The 20025-nt window shown below is 25.3% G+C and overlaps 1 protein-coding gene across 1 annotated transcript in view; it reads left to right on the plus strand.

Moving 5' to 3' along the window:
* Positions 1-17275, plus strand: part of LOC129614038 (uncharacterized) — an 87471-nt gene extending 70196 nt beyond the window's left edge. The window contains exon 2 of the mRNA XM_055528422.1: positions 17124-17275. Coding sequence (XP_055384397.1) covers positions 17124-17171 — 48 coding nt within the window. The 3' untranslated portion in view covers positions 17172-17275. The remainder of the gene's footprint in view (positions 1-17123) is intronic.
* Positions 17276-20025: the final 2750 nt, after the last annotated feature.

The following is a 20025-nucleotide window of genomic DNA, read 5'->3' on the forward strand; positions in this document are numbered from 1 at the left end:
CCTATGAAATTTCCCATAAACAACATACATTTTATAAAATAAGCCAAACATATTAATTGATACGCTAAATATTCAATTGTGTTGAATTTCTACCATAAAGCTCTCAATGTTTAAATTTCAAAATTTTTACCTATATTTTTAATGTCAAAAAAAAATTTGTTGTTTCATATTAAATTGTCATTATTCTAATATTGCGATTTTTTTTTTTTTTAAGTAAAACAGTTACAAAATGTGTTTGCAAAAAAAAAACCATTATCTTCTCTCATTAAAATCACATTAATCAAAATTTTTATTCACATATAGCTACCATACATATGTATATGTAGGCCGTAAGGTATTTAGATTCATGCAATATAGATATGAGCGCGAACATACTACGTAAATATTGCGTAATTATAATTTATAATTTTTTAATAATTAAGAACCGTACATAGGCACTTATATACATAAAAATAAAAAAAAAACCAACATTTTCATATATTTCGTCTCCATATCATTTACCATAAATTACCAAAAAAAACCAGAACATCAGATACTACATAAGATCAGATAAAAAATTATAATCGTAAATCTAAAATGAAATCAAGTGGAAAAACAAAAATTTTCCTATATTTTTTACTGTTTTTTTTTTTTTTAAGGAAAAAATCCCAAAAACCGTTAATGTTATGGTAAAATGAATTTTTGATATTTTTTTTTATTTTCTTGTATTTCTATTTTTCTTCCTTTTTTTAACGAACCCATTGTACAGAAATAAGGGAGGTATTGTGATCGCATCCATTTTTTGGCAGTTCAAGTTTTCAATTTTGAAAATACAGATTTCTAAATGATAAAGAGACATAAGTAAACTATCTTTAAAGATATTACGGTTTCCCCTAGTTTGTGAATTGCTCTATCATAATTAGCTTCTAGAACGTTCGTCTACAAAATAGCTTGCCTCTTATTCGAATCCGATTCAATGATTAGAATTCGTTCTAGAATCTACATTTTGTGGTGGATTTGTACAAAGAATTCGTTGTTATTTCTGAATAGCATGCATGTATTAAAATTTTTAAATATTATTCATAAAATACCTCAATACAATCGATCATAAACTGACCACATTAAATTTTTTTTTGTTTGTAGTAAATAAGAATCCTTGCGTAGGGATATTTTTATATTAACTTAGATTATAGTAAATGGAAATTTTGCCAGTAATCAAAATTGATGATTATTTCTTGCTTTTTTTCCCATTTTTTTTTTTTTTTTGCTTCTATTTACACCTTAGTTTATTTTTATTGCTTTGGAAAATACAAAAAAAAAATAGAAAATGGAATACTTATAATGTTCATCAGTCGCTAGGGCACGTAAAAATATTTTCTCTAAAAATTTCACTTAGATATTCATTACAAGTTTTAAGCCATGATTATTAAAAGAGATTTAGCGAAAAAAAAAAAATTTGATCATAAAGATAAAATAAAAGAAAAAAAAAATTTTTTTTTTTATAAAATTTTATAAGGTACCGTAAACTTCATGGATGCTAAAGGAAAAAGAAAATTTTTTATAATTCATTAATTAATTAAGGAAATGATACATCGGTTGAATTATTTTCTATTTTGTTGGTTTTCCCTACACATTTTCAGTCAATTTTCATTAGGAACACAACATTATGTAACACACATACTGGCAAAGTAAATTTATAGAAAAATACAAAAATTGATTTTTTATTCAGGTTTATTTTCTTTTATAAATGTATGTATGTATTGCTATTAGTACTGATTTCACATTAGGTCCTGGAGCGATTTTATGTGTGTAGAAAATTTGTGCTCATTTAGGAAATACCTTGGCTAAATCAATAATTCACGTAATTAATAACAGTTAAAAACATTTTTATTAAATATTTCAATTTCACTACAAAAAATAATTTATAACATTTAAATTGGAAGTAAATGTAAAAAAAATTTTAATATTGTTATTTATTTTGTAGAAAACTTATCTGTAATATAAGGAGAACATGGGTAAGGGAGCGGCAAGAGGAAGAGGTAGTCAATACACGAATTCTCTTCTATTAAAAGTAGCTTTCTAATAAGGAGGTTAGAAAATGGCCGGATGAACGAATGAACGAAATTTTATTACAGAGCTAAATATCAAATTATCTTATTTTCTCAAAAATTTTAAGATTCAACAGTTGTCTATTATTCTTCAAACGATGATATTTTTTTACAATATTATTTATTGATAATTGTTGTTCTAAATCAATTTCCCTTGCGTGAACAAAAAGCATATAATTGCAATTATCATTAAGTTTATTATTGCAATGACTTAGAATTTTATTTAAAATTCAAGGAAAAAGCGGCTGTCCATGCCAATTTTTAAAATTGTATTGGAAAAAAATTAAAAATTTAGTGGAAAACAATTGAAGTGGTAAGTGGACAAAAGGGTTAATTAGCATTTTGACGAAAATCGAGCTTTTCGGATAGAACATCATTAAATTTCTTATATTTTCAACTGTGATTACTCTTATAGCTAGAAACTTAATAGAAGATGAGATTGACTGTAACAAAAAAATTAATAGTTTTACAATTTGTAAATGAAAAAAATGTGTGACAATGCATATGTAAGTTAACCCCTTTGTCCACTTACCTCTTCAATTGTCTGATTGAAGAAAAACTTAAAAAATAACACCTATTGTAAAATTGTAAAAAAAAAAATTAAAAATATTAAAAATCATTTTTGCAATATTATGTTGGATGATCTTTAATATTTAGTATGCAGTAATTCAATTCAATATTATTTGTTGATCATAAAATTTACATACAATCATATACGTACATATACTATATGCTTATTCATACATCCACACAAAACTCTGCATACATGTTGCATTTATCGTTTTACTCATAATTTTCTTATATTCTGTAGAATAAATAATAAAAGGAAAACATAAATACATAATTTATAACATGTTTATATACACAATTTTTTTATATTATTACATTAAAAAAACCCACACAATTTTTCTTAAGGTTACCAGATGTCGGGAGCTTGAAATTATTAACAAATAGACATAGTGAAAGATGACTATTATGAGACGACTACTTAAAATATTTGAATCACAGTCAATATAACAGATTTGGAATACATCAACTCGAACTTTTGACTCCAAACTTTTCTCTAAGGACTCTCTCTATTCTAAACTTTTCTCTATGGATCCTTAAAAATATTTCAGTTAGTAATTTATTTGCCTTTTTACCGACCGCATTGCATACAAAAAGGGAGGTTATGTGATGGCAACAAATTTTGCATCCAGTTTTTGATGAAAATGCGTTTCTCTATGTTAACGGGGAAGCGTAAATAAACATTTTTTAGAAAGATATCAGTTTATGTAAGGACGCGTGTATTTTAAGTCCCGCTGAACCGATTTTGATGGTTTTTGGGATATATTAGGCCTTGCGAACTGGAACTTTTTCTGGACCGATTTTTCATTTTCAATTCATTTAATATTCAAATTTAAGTTTTAAAATAATGAAAATATAAATTTTTACAAATTTATACAATACACATTGCTGTCGTTTATGTGCTGGATCACCTGAGATTTTTCCTAGCTCGGCTCCTTTTTTTTGAAATAGTTTTTAATTTGGCGAATATTTGAGAAAAGCAACCTTTTTATCATTATTTCATTTGAAAGTAATTTGAATTGAGGGATAGTTTCTTTTCATAACTTTTAGGGAATGCAGTTTAAAGTTTTAGTTGTTATATGTCTAATAAGTTGGTAAACTTTATCAAGTGCTAAATAAATCTATACACAAAAGAAAAACACAACAAGAATGAATGTTATTTATAAACTGAAGAGTCATACAATATTTTACTAATTTACATGATTTTTAAAAAGATATTAAACCGAGCTTGTTAAGTTTCAAATTACGCTACTTCATTTAATAAAAGTACTTAGACAGGCGCTTTCATATTATATTTTTTTTTTTACATTTTTATTACATTATTTTTACATTATCAGATGGTTTTTCTTTTTCAAAGGAAAAATAATATTTTATTAAAATGAAATTGCAAAATTATGAATAAAATTTATAGAAAAAAGAGAAAAGGGAAATACTTATGTGAGGATAATAAAAAAGCAAATAATGAACCCTATACAAGAATATTTAAAAATATAAAAAAAAATTTACAATGTAAGTACGAGTACCTAATACTCATAATACAATATATTTGAGTACAGATTTTTTTATTATCAAACGAGAAAAAATTAAGGAAGTATTAAAAGAAATCAGTAGTTATAAAAATAATGTATATAAATGATTTATCATTATTATTAATGAAGGCAAAATCATGAGCTTGGACATGATGTGACTAGAAATTAAGCTATAAAGGTAACACTTCCCTGCAATATTAAAAACTTTTATGACCAGCAAACAATATGGGGTTAATAATAGATAACAATCTAAGAAATTATTGTGAATTTGAACAAAATTTTATAGATATTTTCTCGCAATAATCAAGTTTTTATTATTTTCAAAAGAATCGATATAAAATGTTGTTCGTTGTTTCACTATCAATTCGCCTTTTCAACAAATTACTTATCACTTGCTTATTGCAAACTTGTCTGTTAGTTTAGGACCTTTATAGAACAGTCGTTCTTCTAACAAATCAGACATATTCACATAGGTGTGCCACATTTATAAATATTTTACAATAATTTTACAATCTATTTGAACATCGAAAATTTTCTATAGGTCCATATGTATACAATATGATAACAAGAAATTCTTGAAATATTTTCTATTCGTTTATATTAAATTAACTTATTGCTAATTTATCAAATAAACACGTTACACAATTAATATATTATTGATTGCCAGTCCCCATAATACATAGAATCTGTACATTTATATGTGAATTGCTTATCTATTAGATATTAGCTTAAATGAATAATTCTGAACACATAACAAATTTTAAATATTCAACACATACTATTATACAGTAAATCTTATATATACGTACATATGATGTATTTGATAAATTGAAGCAAATTAGTTAGCAAACAGCAAATGAATAATTTTTTTAAATAATTATAGTTTCCACTCTAATTTTTTTTCTTTCATTTCATACCAAACTCGTAATTTGATTAATATAAATATGTACATACATATGTACATACAAAATGTATGTATATGTATTATGATATATGTGTTGTGGTTTAATTTGTATATCTTATAGAAGATATTAAACTGAATTGGCAAGAATCATTGTCTACTAATTAAATCTAATAGTACTTAATTGTGACGTCACCGGCAAAACTAGTTTCCTATGAAGAGAAAACAAACAACAACAAAAAATTAAGAATAGGTACAACATTTTTTTGTATTTCGGAGATACTTACCACATATGCATCCAAATACGAACAGTTTCATCTATACCCAAGAAATGATAATGAGTCATTTAAATATACATAAATGTATATAATTATTGTAGGCATATTATGTGTACCCCTGAAATTAAATTTTAATAGTAATAAAAAAAAGGAAATTTGCATATATTTAGGCAACTTATTTTTCATTATTATAAATAAATGTTTAAGATTCAAAGAATTTTAGCTAGAACTCAAATATAGGTTTTAAGAGATATTTGTTAACTATCATTAAATATATTCATACATGCGAATACAATAAAAAGCAAAGTTTGTATAAAATAAAATTACTTACGTAATGTGTAATGCTGTACTTAATAGAATCTTTGCTATTTTAAAGATATTGCTCATTGAAACCAACTTTTAAAGTATTATATAATCAAAACTATTGTTGCCTTTAAACACACACATATTTACTTTTAAATAATCTAAACAAAAAGAAGCATAAATTCAATTTGAAAGATAAAATCATGTGTCCGATTTCCAATCTTAGTAACTTACTATCGTTACACACTCGCATATCTATATCATCTAACACACATAAGAACAATAACAATCATAGAAATATTATCAGACTAATCAAGCCTTGCTTGACTTTTACATCCACTATAAGATACATATTTACACTTCTTTCATCACGTCTATGCATTTTGAAATCAGGTTTGTTTGATTTCTTGACAGATTTTCTCTTCTTTTTATTCTCACGCTTTGGTTTTGTATTGAACGGAATGAAAACCCGAAAGGGAAAAATTATAAACAAAAAAAAACAAACCAAAAATTTTTTTTCTTCCTCATACTAAAATTTATTATGACGACTACTATGTTTGGCCTAATGTAATAGATGTTTAATTTTTTTGAATGTTATTTTTTTTTTCTCAAAATTTTAATAAAAGCAGAAAATTTCTTTAAACAAATAAAGAAAAAGGAAATCAAAAAATGCAAATCAAGAACACAACTATGGGATACTGTACACTGTTGTTTAATAATCATGGCTTAAAACTTATAAGAGTTTAACTTTTTAATCTAAACAACTATCGCACACTTTGAAAAGGTATTAAAAAATATAAAAGTTTCATTGTCATAAAAAATAACAAAATTTCTACTACGTGTTTTTATTCTCATATATCCACATATACCCGTATGTATAATTTTCTTGATTAGGTTTTAACACTAAATTGGGTGAAATGTTCTGATGATATCACATTAGAATAAAATTTCAGAATTTATGAAATTAATGTTTATAATTCAGGCATTCAAAACTGGTGTGAATCTATTCAATTTCATTTTGTATAGAAATGGTAACAATTTTCATATCTTGTAGTAAACTAAAACTTAAATTTATAATGTTTACAATTTTTATTGGTACCCTTTTTATTAATAGAACTCTACTATTTGTAAACTTCTTAAAACATACAAGACAGTGTACTATCTTGAATTTTTTTATACAAATATGTACATACTTAGCTAAATAATATATAAACATACACACGTTATGTATTTATGTATGCATATTCAATTTTCCCCTACATTTTTATATTCTATAATTCTTTTAAGTGCATACCAAAAAAGGAAGACATTTAGGCAGAAACTGAACTATAAAAATAACAAGAAAGTAAAAAAATTTTATTTATTTATTTTTTATTTATTAAACGAATCATTCAATCATGTCAAATTGGCTTAAAATGATGATACAGTTTTAAATAAAAAAGAGAGAGGATCAACATGCTTTGGGCATTATAATATGATGACTCGTTTAAAAAACCTGAACATGTACTTAGATTTATTTTTGACCATTTGGTCGTTCATGCAAAGAGATTTGATTACATTATATCAGATTATGTAATGAAATTGCAACATTAGACTCTGAAACTGATGCAAAATGAGTTCATCAATAATATTAAATAAATCAAATATAATACGAAAAGAAAAGTATTAAATTTTTCAACATAAACGAAGTAACATAAGAAATATTACTCGATAGTCTAAAGTGATAAATGTATTTTGTTGTGCACAGCTAACTATTCAATCAAATATTGTATTCAACGTCAAATATTGTTTGTTTATTTTATGGCTATTAATTGAATTGACTTTACATTGACATCTGTAAGGTACTAATTACAAATACGATAAATTCTAGGATTAAATCTATATAAGATAAAATCATCAAGACTGTTTGCATAGAATGTAAAGTTTCACTTATATGCTACGATAAAGTTATAATGAAAATAAAAATTAGCTGATCATTGCTTCAAATTTTAGCAAAAAATTAATTATCGCCATTTTGCTTTTAACAAATCTGACAGTAAATTTGATGAGAATAGAATAATTTCTATTACTTGCAGTCAATCAAAGTCTGATATCAAATAGTATTTATGCAAATACGTCTTTCATCAGACACAGACTAAAACGTAGATTTTGCCGTATATGTTAACAGTGGCTTAGATTGCGAAGATGATGATTTTACAACTTACATTCTTACAAAAATCCTGGAATTTTCAATTTTCAATTTTATTCAAAGTTTTAATTTTATATAGTACACCCCTTTTTCAAAAAAATTCTCTTACAAATTAAAAAACAAATGCATGAAATTTATTGAAACAAAATTCTTTCTAAAACAAAATTAATCTTTGTATACGTATGAATGCATGTATGTACAGAAATAAAATTACATAAGGTACTGTAAAAGTCAAAGCTCGTAAAGTTTTTTAAACTATTATTTTATTTATTTTAACTTAAAACTAACCTATAATTTTATGCAATTTTTAAAACTTTTTTTTTTTATTTCGTTTTCTTCCAATTTTTTCTGCATTTCTAAAGTACTTACGGCCATTTAAAAGGTCTTACTTTACATATTTCTATAGCTATCATAAATATGAATTTTATTGAAATATTTTTAAAAGTTATTTTTTCAGATATACATACAAATATACATATGTACAAAATACTTATAAAAAATATTCTATTATGTTAATGGAATAGAGTTTGTGTACGTTTTAGGTACTTGCATATTTAAATATTCAAAATTTTTCTTTGCATAAGGTGAAAGATGAAAAGTATTTTAGAAAAATTATATAAAACCAAAACAATGGTGCATATTTTCTATTTAAAATTGCATTTTGCAATTCTCATCAATTATTTTTTAAAACAGAAATATTTGCATTTGCATTAAATAAATAAAAAAAAATAAAAATATTAAACTAAATATTTTTTAAATTGCTAAAGTGTCGTTAAGAGTTTTCTCTTTTATACAGGGTGTTCTATTTTTTATAAAGTAGAAATTTAATATTATACATTGCATTAAAAATCAGTAACTTGTCTACGTATACAAATTGTTAATATTTATTCATTTTCTTATGAGTGGTAAAATATACAACTCGATTACAAATATTCGATTAGTTTTAAATTACATATTTAGGGGTCCGAACTTGCAGCATTCTAATTTACAGATAAGATGACACGGATAATTAACAAGTTAACCATAATTATTGTAATTTCTTGTATTTTAAATTTTCTTCACATTTTGTGCACAGATTTAGTTACTAATCTGGCAAGGTATGGAAAACTTCCCTTACTTTATATTAATTTTTTCTCATGAATGTATGGGCACTCGGATGTCATCAAATCAGTCAATCTTTACCCTAATGACTATATGTCAATAATTGAAACGTTGAATTGTAAATAATTACACATATAGAAATTTATAAATGTATTTTAATTTCGCCATATTGAATTTCCCAATAATCATTCGTTAATTATGTACATTCCACCACATATGTGTGTATACTTGTATATATGTATACCTATATAAAGTGCAATTTATAAATGAGAAAGTGTCATATACATTAAAAATATTTTAACAATTTATTATACCCTGCACTTCGTGAAGGGTATATTAACTTTGGTATGGAGTTTGTAACTACTTGAAGGAGTCATCTGCGGTATGGACATATATATATATTCTTGCTCAGCGTAAAATTCTGAGTCGATTTAGACATGTCCGTCTGTCCGTCCGTCCGTCCGTCCGTCCGATCGCACGATAACTCAAAAACGAATAATGCTATCGACACCAAACTTTCACAAGTTTTTTCTTTTGTGCCAAGGACGAACCCTATTGTTATTGGACTAATTCGGACAACGGGTTCGGGTAGCTGCCATACAGCTCAAAGAGTTTATTTTAAATATTTCAAAAACTAATAAAGGTATAAATATAAAATTTTGTATACATGTGTCCAATTATATTCTACACATGCTATAAAAATTATAATGGGATAGCTGCACTGGTTCGGGTGGCTGCCATACAACTTCAAAAGCAAATTTTTTATATTCGGCAAAATAATAAAGTCAGATTCATGAAACTTGGCAGTCATGTGTCCAATTATAGGTCAAATATATTTCTGAAGTTTTAGAGGAATCGCTTGACAGGTTCGGGTACCTGCCATACAACTCCAGAAGCTAATTTTAAATATTTGGAAAAATAATAAAGTCAAATTCATTAGACTTGGCAGTCGTGTGTCCAATTATAGGTCCGACATATTTCTAAAGTTTTGGTGCGATTGGTTGACAGGTTCGAGTAGCCCCCATGCAAGTCTAAAAGCTTATTCTTAATATTTGGAAAAATAATAAAGTCAGATTCATGAAACTTGGCAGTTGTGTGTCCGATTATAGATCAGATATTTTTGTGAAGTTTTGATGGAATTGCTTGACAGGTTCAGGTACTTGCCATAAAACTCCAAAAGCTTATTTTACATATTTGGAAAAATAACAAAGTCAGATTCATGAAACTTGGCAGTTGTGTGTCCGATAATAGATCAGATATATTTGTGAAGTTTTAGTGAAATTGCGTGACAGGTTCGGGTGCTTGCCATACAACTCCAAAAGCTTATTTTACATATTTGGAAAAATAATAAAGTCAGATTCATGAAACTTGGCAGTTGTATGTTGAGTTATAGGTCACATATATTTCTGAAGTTTTGGTGGAATTGCTTAAAAGGTTCGAGTAGATCTCATACAAGTCTAAAAGCTTATTCTTAATATTTGGAAAAATAATAAAGTCAGATTCATGAAACTTGGCAGTTGTTTGTCCGATTATAGATCAGATATATTTGTGAAGGTTTGATGGAACTGCTTGGCAGGTTCAGGTACTTACCATACAACTCCAAAAGCTAATTTTAAATATTTGGAAAAATTATAAGGTCAGACTCATGAAACTTGGCAGTTGTATGTCCAATTATAGGTCAGACATGTCCGTGAAGTTTCTATAGAATGATTTTAGAGGTTCAAGTAATTGCTACACAATAACGAAAGGTGCAAAGTATAATTCAATCGGTTTATACCGACTGAAACGTTTTTACTTGTTTTTTATTTTCTCTCTCAATATTTTTCATTTACCTTTCAGAAAAGAAAATAAAGTAAAACAAAAACAACAATAAACCTTAGTTTATACCGTAATGAACTAAAATTTGTAGTCTAGGTACTTACACAGATTTCTATAAAAATTCCTAAATAATTATATATTACTATATTTGAGCGTGTTTATATGTTTATATATATATATGCATATATGTAAGATTGCATCCGCATTATATTTTTCAAAACCAATGAATGCATTTATAAACACAAACCTTTAAAATTGGAAATTTATTTATTTATTTAATTCTTCTATTTTTGTTTGTTTTTTCGTTTTTGTTTTTTTTATTTTTCTATTTCACTGCATAAAAAATATGCTCTTGAGTTGTTTATAGAGTGTCACATTACGAGAATATGTTAGCATCGTGTTATAGAAAATGATATCAAATTACAAATATAGCTCGTAAATTTTATACACTGCGTCTATCATTTCGTTTTAGTCGTATATGATAATGTTGTATTATTTCTGCTGATTGTATCTTTATGAACTTGAATACATATATTATGTACATATATTGTTATAATGTATATACTGATGTTTAATATATTTCCATGGCGATTGCATAGATTTATCTTTATTTTAATATGTCATTATTTATTTTATAGTTTGTTTTATCGTCATTATTATTATAAGTGGAATGAGTTTATGATAATTGAAGTCATTATTATCATTATAATTAAAATAATACGATTTTAATAGATTTTATTCAGTTTAAATGGAAATAATCAATGGTGCATTCCATAATGTACACATATTATTATTTTCAAACATTTTTGTATTATATTCACAATAAGATAAATTTAAAACATAACAAAAAATTATTTAATGCGATTTTTCTTCAGAGTGTGTAGGATTAAGAGAGCTTTACCTATAACCATTTAAAAAAGATTTAACCGATTCACTTTTAGAAGAATATCATAGTCATAGAAGAATAGAATAGTCCTAAAAGAGTATGACTATTAATATTATCTCCCGATTAGTTCGACAGAGATTTGAGTATTGAGTATAACAGAGATTAAACGTTATTATTAATATAGGATTATTAATATAGAAATTTAATTAATAATTTTTCTATTTAACTAGGGAGATTATTGGTAAGACTAAGACAATTATAAATACAGTATTTTCGCATATAATATTACATATAATATTTTTATATATACCTATTTTATGCATGTACATAAAAAAGATTATATTGTTATTATTGTATACTTAATAACTACTCAACTTAATAAACAATTCTTGTGTGTGTGTGAAGCAAAATATTATCTCTTTTTGTAACTAAATACATAATGTACATAATATTATAATTGCATTAATTATATAAATTTCCTGATACATAAACTTTGTTGTTATTAAAAACTTTCTAGCGAATATTCTCTAAAGTTAGCTGGAATAACTCAGAATTTTTTGTCTTATAAATCTAATTTAAATTCAAACTCTTTTCGTCTTCTTTTTATAATTTATGATTTGAAGCCACGAAACAAGAAATATTATATGCATTAATACATAATGTACATAATATATATGCATTAATATATTATGTACCATCAATTAAATGAAATATTTAAAAAATATTCTAGTGAAAATGGAAATTCAGAAAAATTTTTTTTCTTTGCAACTTGAATACTTTAAACTCTTGACATTTTGTTAAATATTTAAACTTCTGTATATCATGAAATTTGTAAAGATAAATTTTATTGGAAATTTTTTTTTGTATAGCAAAAATTCCAGCAATGACTTAGATTAGAATGTTCTTTAAATTTGTTTTTGATTCAATTTTTCGAGATATTTTACTCTGTGCTTTCTTTATATAAACTCAAAAATTTAATAATGGTGTGCCAACTTAATTTTTAAATAGTAGAGAAAACTATTCAGCAACAATTAAGAGGGCTTTTATACAGAAGTTCTATAACCAAACCTAAAATTATTTAGCGTTGAGTATTGTAGCCTGCAAGATGATTTTCTCTTCATCTTCCAAGCAGCAATACGCTGATGCTCATAATTGCGTAAGGTAAAAACAAAACCAAAATATCATGATTAACTTTTATAAATTTCAAATGGAATACAAGGAAATTAAAAGAATTCCCTTTATAAACAATTAGAGTAATCAAAGCTAATAAAAACAATAATCGCAAAAAAAATTATTTTACAAATTATTTTTATTTATTTTAATTAAAATTATTGATGATAGCAAAAAAAATGTCTTTTAAAAATTTATACATACATATGTATATACTGCGTAACCCCGTCCCCGTAGACTACTCAGATAAACAATGCTTATTTTTATGTATTTGGACAATACGAGTGAGAATTTGAATTTGAAATAAACGACTTTTTTGGGTTGTTATGAAGTCTAATATGTCGAAACTATCTAAAAGAGGAGAATTTTTTTATTTATTTATTTATTTAGTAATTTTTACTATTTATAACAATACACATATAATTAAAAAAAAAATTCAATTACAAATATTATTTGTTTCTGTATATAAAACAAAAAATCTTATAACCTAAAAAAAAATTTAAGTTAAAAATTTAAGTTAAATTCAAGTTATCACACAAATGTTTCTATAATATATTCTTTTAAAGTTTTTTTAAATATTCTAAATTTTTTTTCACTTTTTAAGCTTAAAGGTAATTCGTTGAATAATTTTAATCCATTATACATAATCATATTCTGAGTTTTGCTTTTTTTAAATAAATTTAATCTAAAATCCATAATGTTTCTTAAAAAATAAGTATGACTATTTTCAACATATATCAATCTATTGGTTAAGTATTGAGGCATCATTTTATTTTTTATTTTAAACACAATCAATTCATTTTATTTCTTGAATTCATTTTAATTCTTTGAGTTACACTCAACCACTTCAAAGTGCTCAGCATAAAAGTTTTAGAAGAATATCTATTGAATTTAAAAATACTTCTCATACCCTTATTTTGTAATCTTTGCAATCTGCTCATCATTTCAGAACTCATAGTGAAAAGAATTGAAGAGCAGTATTCGAAGTGTGGCCTTATCATAATATTGCACTCATTAATGACAAATTTTTTCGAATTTTTGAAAAAAATCCTAATTTTTTCGCTATCTTTTTACATAAGCAATCCAAGTGTGACTTAAAATTTAGCTTGTTGTCTATAACTACACCTAAATACTTAATTTCACTAACATTGTCAATTGTTACATTATCAATTTTAATTTCAACATTAGAATTATTATTAATTATCATACTCTTCGTTTTAATCACATTTAATTTTAATTTATTACATATCAGCCAATCGTTTAATGCTTTTAAGTCACCATTAATTTTTGACACACATTCCTCCACTGAGTTACCTACAGTATAAACTAAAGCATCATCTGCAAACAAAGCTAAACTACTTAACCTGATTACCTTCTCCATATCATTAATATAAATTAAAAATAATAATACACCTAATATTGTACTTTGAGGTACACTAAGTGGCACATCAATTGAATCAGATAGTGAATTACCAACTCTTGTTCTTTGAGTGCGATTTGCCAAATATGAACCAAACCAGCACAATTCAATGTCGCAAATACCATAGTTACTAAATTTCTGCATTAAGATATTACGATCTACTGTTTCAAATGCGCGCTGTAGATCAAGAAAAACTGCCCCAACCACCTTATTATCATCAACAGCAATTTTCCAGTTAGTCAATACCAAATTTAATAATGATTCACAACTGTGATTTTTGCGAAATCCGGATCGATTCAGCGATATTAAACCATTTGTTTCAAAAAATTGTTCCAATTGGACGCATACAACCTTTTCTAATATTTTAGCAATGAATAGAATAATTTTAGCAAGAAATACAACCTTTTCTAATATTCTAATTTCATGTAATATTAAAAGAGTATGTCCTACCTTGACTAGAAGCAGGTTAAGGATTCTAAATTCTGAGCTACTGTCGATTTTCGTTCAAAAGTTGAGATGGGATGAAAGGAAGATGGGAATAAAATAAGGACATCAAGAATTACCAAATCTTTGGGGAATTGTTTCTTTCTCTCCGACCTACGTGACACACAGAAAATGTAAAAATATTTACGAATAACTGTAAAAGTAATAAAATCGAAAAAATATTCATTTTTTATTATTTTTTTAAAAAAAAACCCAAAAATCTTTTAAGACATTTTAAAAAAATTTATTTATCTTATACACATACAAAGATACACATTCTTCTTTTATCTTTTATTTATATATATGTATATATTAGTTGCCTTAGTATGTATTTAAGCAATATGTTTACATAAACGTACGTGTTTGTTTACATTATACATATATAAATCTTTATTAAAATTGCATAATGTGCTTGTAAACTCGATTTTTCGTTCATTCATTAAAAAAACTTCATTTATGATTTTTTATTAAAATAGGAAAAAATTTAAAGGAATATTAAAGTATACTTAATTTATAGGTAAGTATGTTCAAATAAATAGATGCAGGCTATAACTAAATTTGTTTAAGATTTTTTAATTAAAAAAAGTACAACGTTAAAATCTCATTGTTAGTATTAGAAATTATACAGATGATATTCACGCATTGTATTTATATCGTATAACAATACTGTAAACAGAATAATATTGTAAATTGCATAGTGTTATGAAAATAATGTGATACCACGTACATATGTACATAAGCATATTTTTATATATGTATTTCAATGGGATAAAAGTCCCCCTAATTTTCTTTATGAATGAAATGTTTGATTATATTTATTTTGATGTTTTTCCTCTCTAATCTATTCTAAAATAATTTGAAGTTTGTCTAAGTTAGATTAAATTTTTAATCAAATTATTGCAACACTGTTATGTTTCAGAAAACCCCTTTTTTTTGGAAAAGTGTATTACATAAGTGATGAGAATAAATATTTTATAAATTTAAAACAAAATGATCATGGACACAAACCACATAAAATATTGGTTTTTGCTTGAAATAAAAAGCAAAAACGGATTTGGATTCACTTTTTCGTGCTAGAGAACAATGCTCTTATTCTATATACACTCCGCTCATAAGTCTATACACCTGTTATTTCAATTTACACTGGATCGATTTTACCACTTCGTACACCTTTAAATCTTCACAAAGGACTAACTTTAAAAATAGAATATTTTTCTGACTTTTGACGTACATACATATTTGTATACAATCGTTTTGCTCAGCTATTAAAAGTTAAATTTTCTGAATTTACAAAATATTATTTAAAAAGTACACCCAAATGCAATACGGTCGGTTATGTGCTGTTCACATCATATTTTTAAACCGTAACCCCCTATTGTGATCTTCGTTTATTATTATATAATTTTTTATTACTTTTTTTTTGTCAAAAAAAAAAACTAAAATTATACTGATTGTAAATATGTCCGGAGGCATAGAACAAAAGCATATTATCAGACTATGGCCATTCTTTCTCTTTTATTCTACATCTAAGTATACCTTAATATGTATAACCGAGTGTTAAATGAAATGTTTAGCAGACGAAGGTTTTATGCTTTTATTTTGTATAGATGCGTGTGGCATAGCGTTGGCGGTATATTGTTTATGTTTGTATATTTGAATTAACCTAATAACGCAAAATAAATAAAAGACTCGGAATGATAATGGATTTATTTTTTTTTTTACACTTAAAAAAAAATTTATTATAAAAGGAATCAGGGCATATGCAAAACATTTCAAACGTTTTACTAACGAAATCGTTTCTGATTGTCAATATTAACAAATCAATATGATGAAAATTCTACCTTTAATAAACCAAAGCTTCTATTATAATATTATGATTTTTAAGAAATAAACGAGTTCTTTTCTTAAAGTGATAAACGATAACATGCTTTTGATTTTTGAAACTACTTTTAAGGAGAAAACAGAACAAGAACGATTTTGCGCGGCGAAATGTCGAAACTCGCATAGAATAGATATGCAAAAATGGGCAGAAATACTGCCCAGAAATAAGCGAAATTGTCGCCGCGAATTCAACTGATGAAGGTAAAATAATCTAAAATTCTTGTACACGCGTGGCGGTTCTTTTTTAAATCGTGCGTATAATACTGAACAGTTGATTTTGACGTTCCGAAATTGTTCTGTTTTAACAACGGATATCGTCTCAGCTTCGATTCTGTTTTTAATAAATAATTTCAAATCAAAATAATAGCGTGAAAAATTTACTGGAACAAGAAATTTTTAATATGCAAGTTCTAATAACTTATGCTTTAAACATTATGGAATTTACTTAAAATAAAATTTGTTTTATTTCATATATATATATATAATATATTTATTTTCTTTTTTATTTCAGGTAAGAGAACAATACCCATATGATGAAAAACTAGATTTGAAATTTTAGTACTTGAAATTACAATTGGACAATGAATTGCTTTTAATAGAACAAAGGTTAAAAATTTAAAATATTTAAATGGAAAAAGGTATTTAAAATTTATAGAAACTATCAAAATAATATTTCAATTTCTTTTAATATGAAAATAATTGGAGAATTTTTAACACAATATAGTTTCTAATGCAGACAAGCACATTACATATTATAAGTGAATTTTGAACATAAAGTGGTTTCCAAACAGATATGATTGTGGAAATTTTTGTTTTAATTTTGGGAAATCTGATATGTCTATCTTGTAACGTACTTAATATATCGGATAGCATTATACAGTATTACGGGTATTTTTAGTTTGTGCTGAATTAGGATAGCTAATATTACAAATTGCAATTTTTTTATGTCATCCTGTTTAAAATTTGAACAGGATAGTTAGAACTGAATAACTATTTGTTAAGCATTTTTACAACTAAATATTTCTTACTAGCACTGTAAGCATATTTTATCCGTAAATACCTACCTATATTTTAAAAACTATTATACAACTTAAATTGCGATACATGCATTTAAACTTTTTATAACTTTTTGTGCTATTTTTAGTAGAAAAAGCACTTATTACACATTATGTACTTAAATCTCAAAAGTATACAAATTATACGCTAATATTTCTCTAACCTATAATTTATTTATACATATATCGTCACTTGCGAATTTAAGTGACTCACTTGTTATATAAGTACTCGTATGTTACTTACAATTTAGGGTATTCATATATACATATACAAATATGTACTTGCAAGCGCACTCTAAATATGTATGGGAATAAAAGATTTTTTTTTAAAAAGAAAAGAGTCCAGATATTTACAAAACCCAATTATATGTAACTGAACCAGATCCTAATTTCTGTTCTCCCTCTTTTTGAATCACATTACTCTTTAGCTTTAACTTGGTTTTAATAAGTTTTTTAATGCGTTTTTACTCTATATGTGCTCTTTAAACCCTTTTTAACTTATCAAAATTTTCTACTTTCTCTTATCAAGGATATAGAATTTTTTCTACCTACCTATTTAGAAAAAAAATGTGTTTTAGTTTTTTTTTTTCATCTTTTATTATAATTTACCTACTTTCCTTATTTTTTGCTTTGAAAATATATAATAAAAACTTCGTATAGAGAGGGAAAGCACATTTATTATATATGTAAGGTCTATAGGTTAATATAAAGGACAGAAATCTATTAATTTTGTATAAAAATAATATAATAGTTAAGTTTCATTTGTAAAAGGAAGTCAAAAAATAAAAATAAAATGGAACAAACCACAAAATATAGGGTAGGAGATCTTATGTCATGTATGGATAACGTTCTATTTTACCATAATAATTTCCCCCTGTTTTCTAATATTTATTTTATAACGAAACCCATTTTTTTTTGTTCTTTAATGGAAAATTGTTGTGAATAAAGTCATTATTTTAATTTATGTCTCATTTCAATAAAATTTTCTTTCATTTATTGCTATAAAGAGAGTAAGCATATTTTATTTATGATGTGTACACGTTAAAATAAGAACAGAACAAAGTTTGTTTAAACAGTTTAGGCATAAACGTAAATTATACATAATTAAGACTTGTTTGTAGATTAGGAGGAACTTTCAAGTATATTGAGTTGTACTGTGTTGGTTTCTATGTGTAATTTTAAAAAATAGCTTTTGTATGTTTTTAAGTCTAGCTTTGACCTAATTCTTAGTGCGATTCCGATCCTGATTTTAACTTGAAACACAACCTTGTTCCCCGTCCGGGGCTTAGAATCTCTTTTTCCGGTCAGAGAATTTTAGAAATAGAAAAAATTCTAATACAAGAAACAATTTTGACTATTCAACAACATTAAGAACTACTAAAATCATTTTCGATCTAGGTATAAATTCTTTTATTGAAGATGAGAATAAGCCAAATGAATGAAATACAGCAAAAGAATACTGCTTATAACAAAATGATATTCACATTTTTAAATTAAAAATTTCGAAAATTAATTTAGGGATGCAATTATTTGAAATTATATTGTCCCATTTCTTAGATTATGACCCTATATCTGAACTAGAAATTTTTTACCAAGTAATATGTTTGTTCAACAATTCACAGTATCCTTAATCTTTCGACCTAACTTTGTAAATAGGATCATTAATATAGTTTTAATAGTTGTAATATCAATAAGGTGACGTACTAAAATAGAATTTAGGGAGTGTTTGTTATTTTTATTTTAATAAAAATAGAAAAATGGAATTTTCTATTTAAATATTCAAGATAAATTATACCTTGCTACTTTGGCTTCATTTATATATATATACATGTAATAATATTTAATTAGCCATAATTAAATATTAAGAGGAAAAAAAATATTTACTTAATGTGTACGGTCTTCTGTAAATAATGTTTTGCATTTATTGAGCGTTAAAAATTACTTATAGGACACATAATCATTATTTTATCCTGAACATTTTTTTTCGAATAATTTTTTATATTGTATGAATTGCTTATGAAGAGGTAATTGCAAGGTAATTATTATCGATATTTTATTGTACACATATAGTATTGGATTTCTATAGCAGGAACTGAAAAAAAAAACTATTAATAAAATGAAAGGAAAACTAGAATTTTAAAGTAATAAAATTCATTCAGGACATTCGAATAATAAAATAGGATAATAAAATTGAAGTAGAAATTAATTTTAATTCATTATTTGGGGGTATTAGCATTGGAATTAGGAAATTATTATTATTGGCCCAATTACCAAAATTAAAAAAAAAATTAATCAAACCAAATGGAAATTTCAAATATATTTCAATTTGAAAATTAAAAGAAGATGAAATCATTTTGC

This window comes from Condylostylus longicornis, unplaced genomic scaffold, assembly GCF_029603195.1.
Source record: "Condylostylus longicornis isolate FDR11 unplaced genomic scaffold, ASM2960319v2 ptg000100l, whole genome shotgun sequence".
NCBI lineage: Eukaryota > Metazoa > Arthropoda > Insecta > Diptera > Dolichopodidae > Condylostylus > Condylostylus longicornis.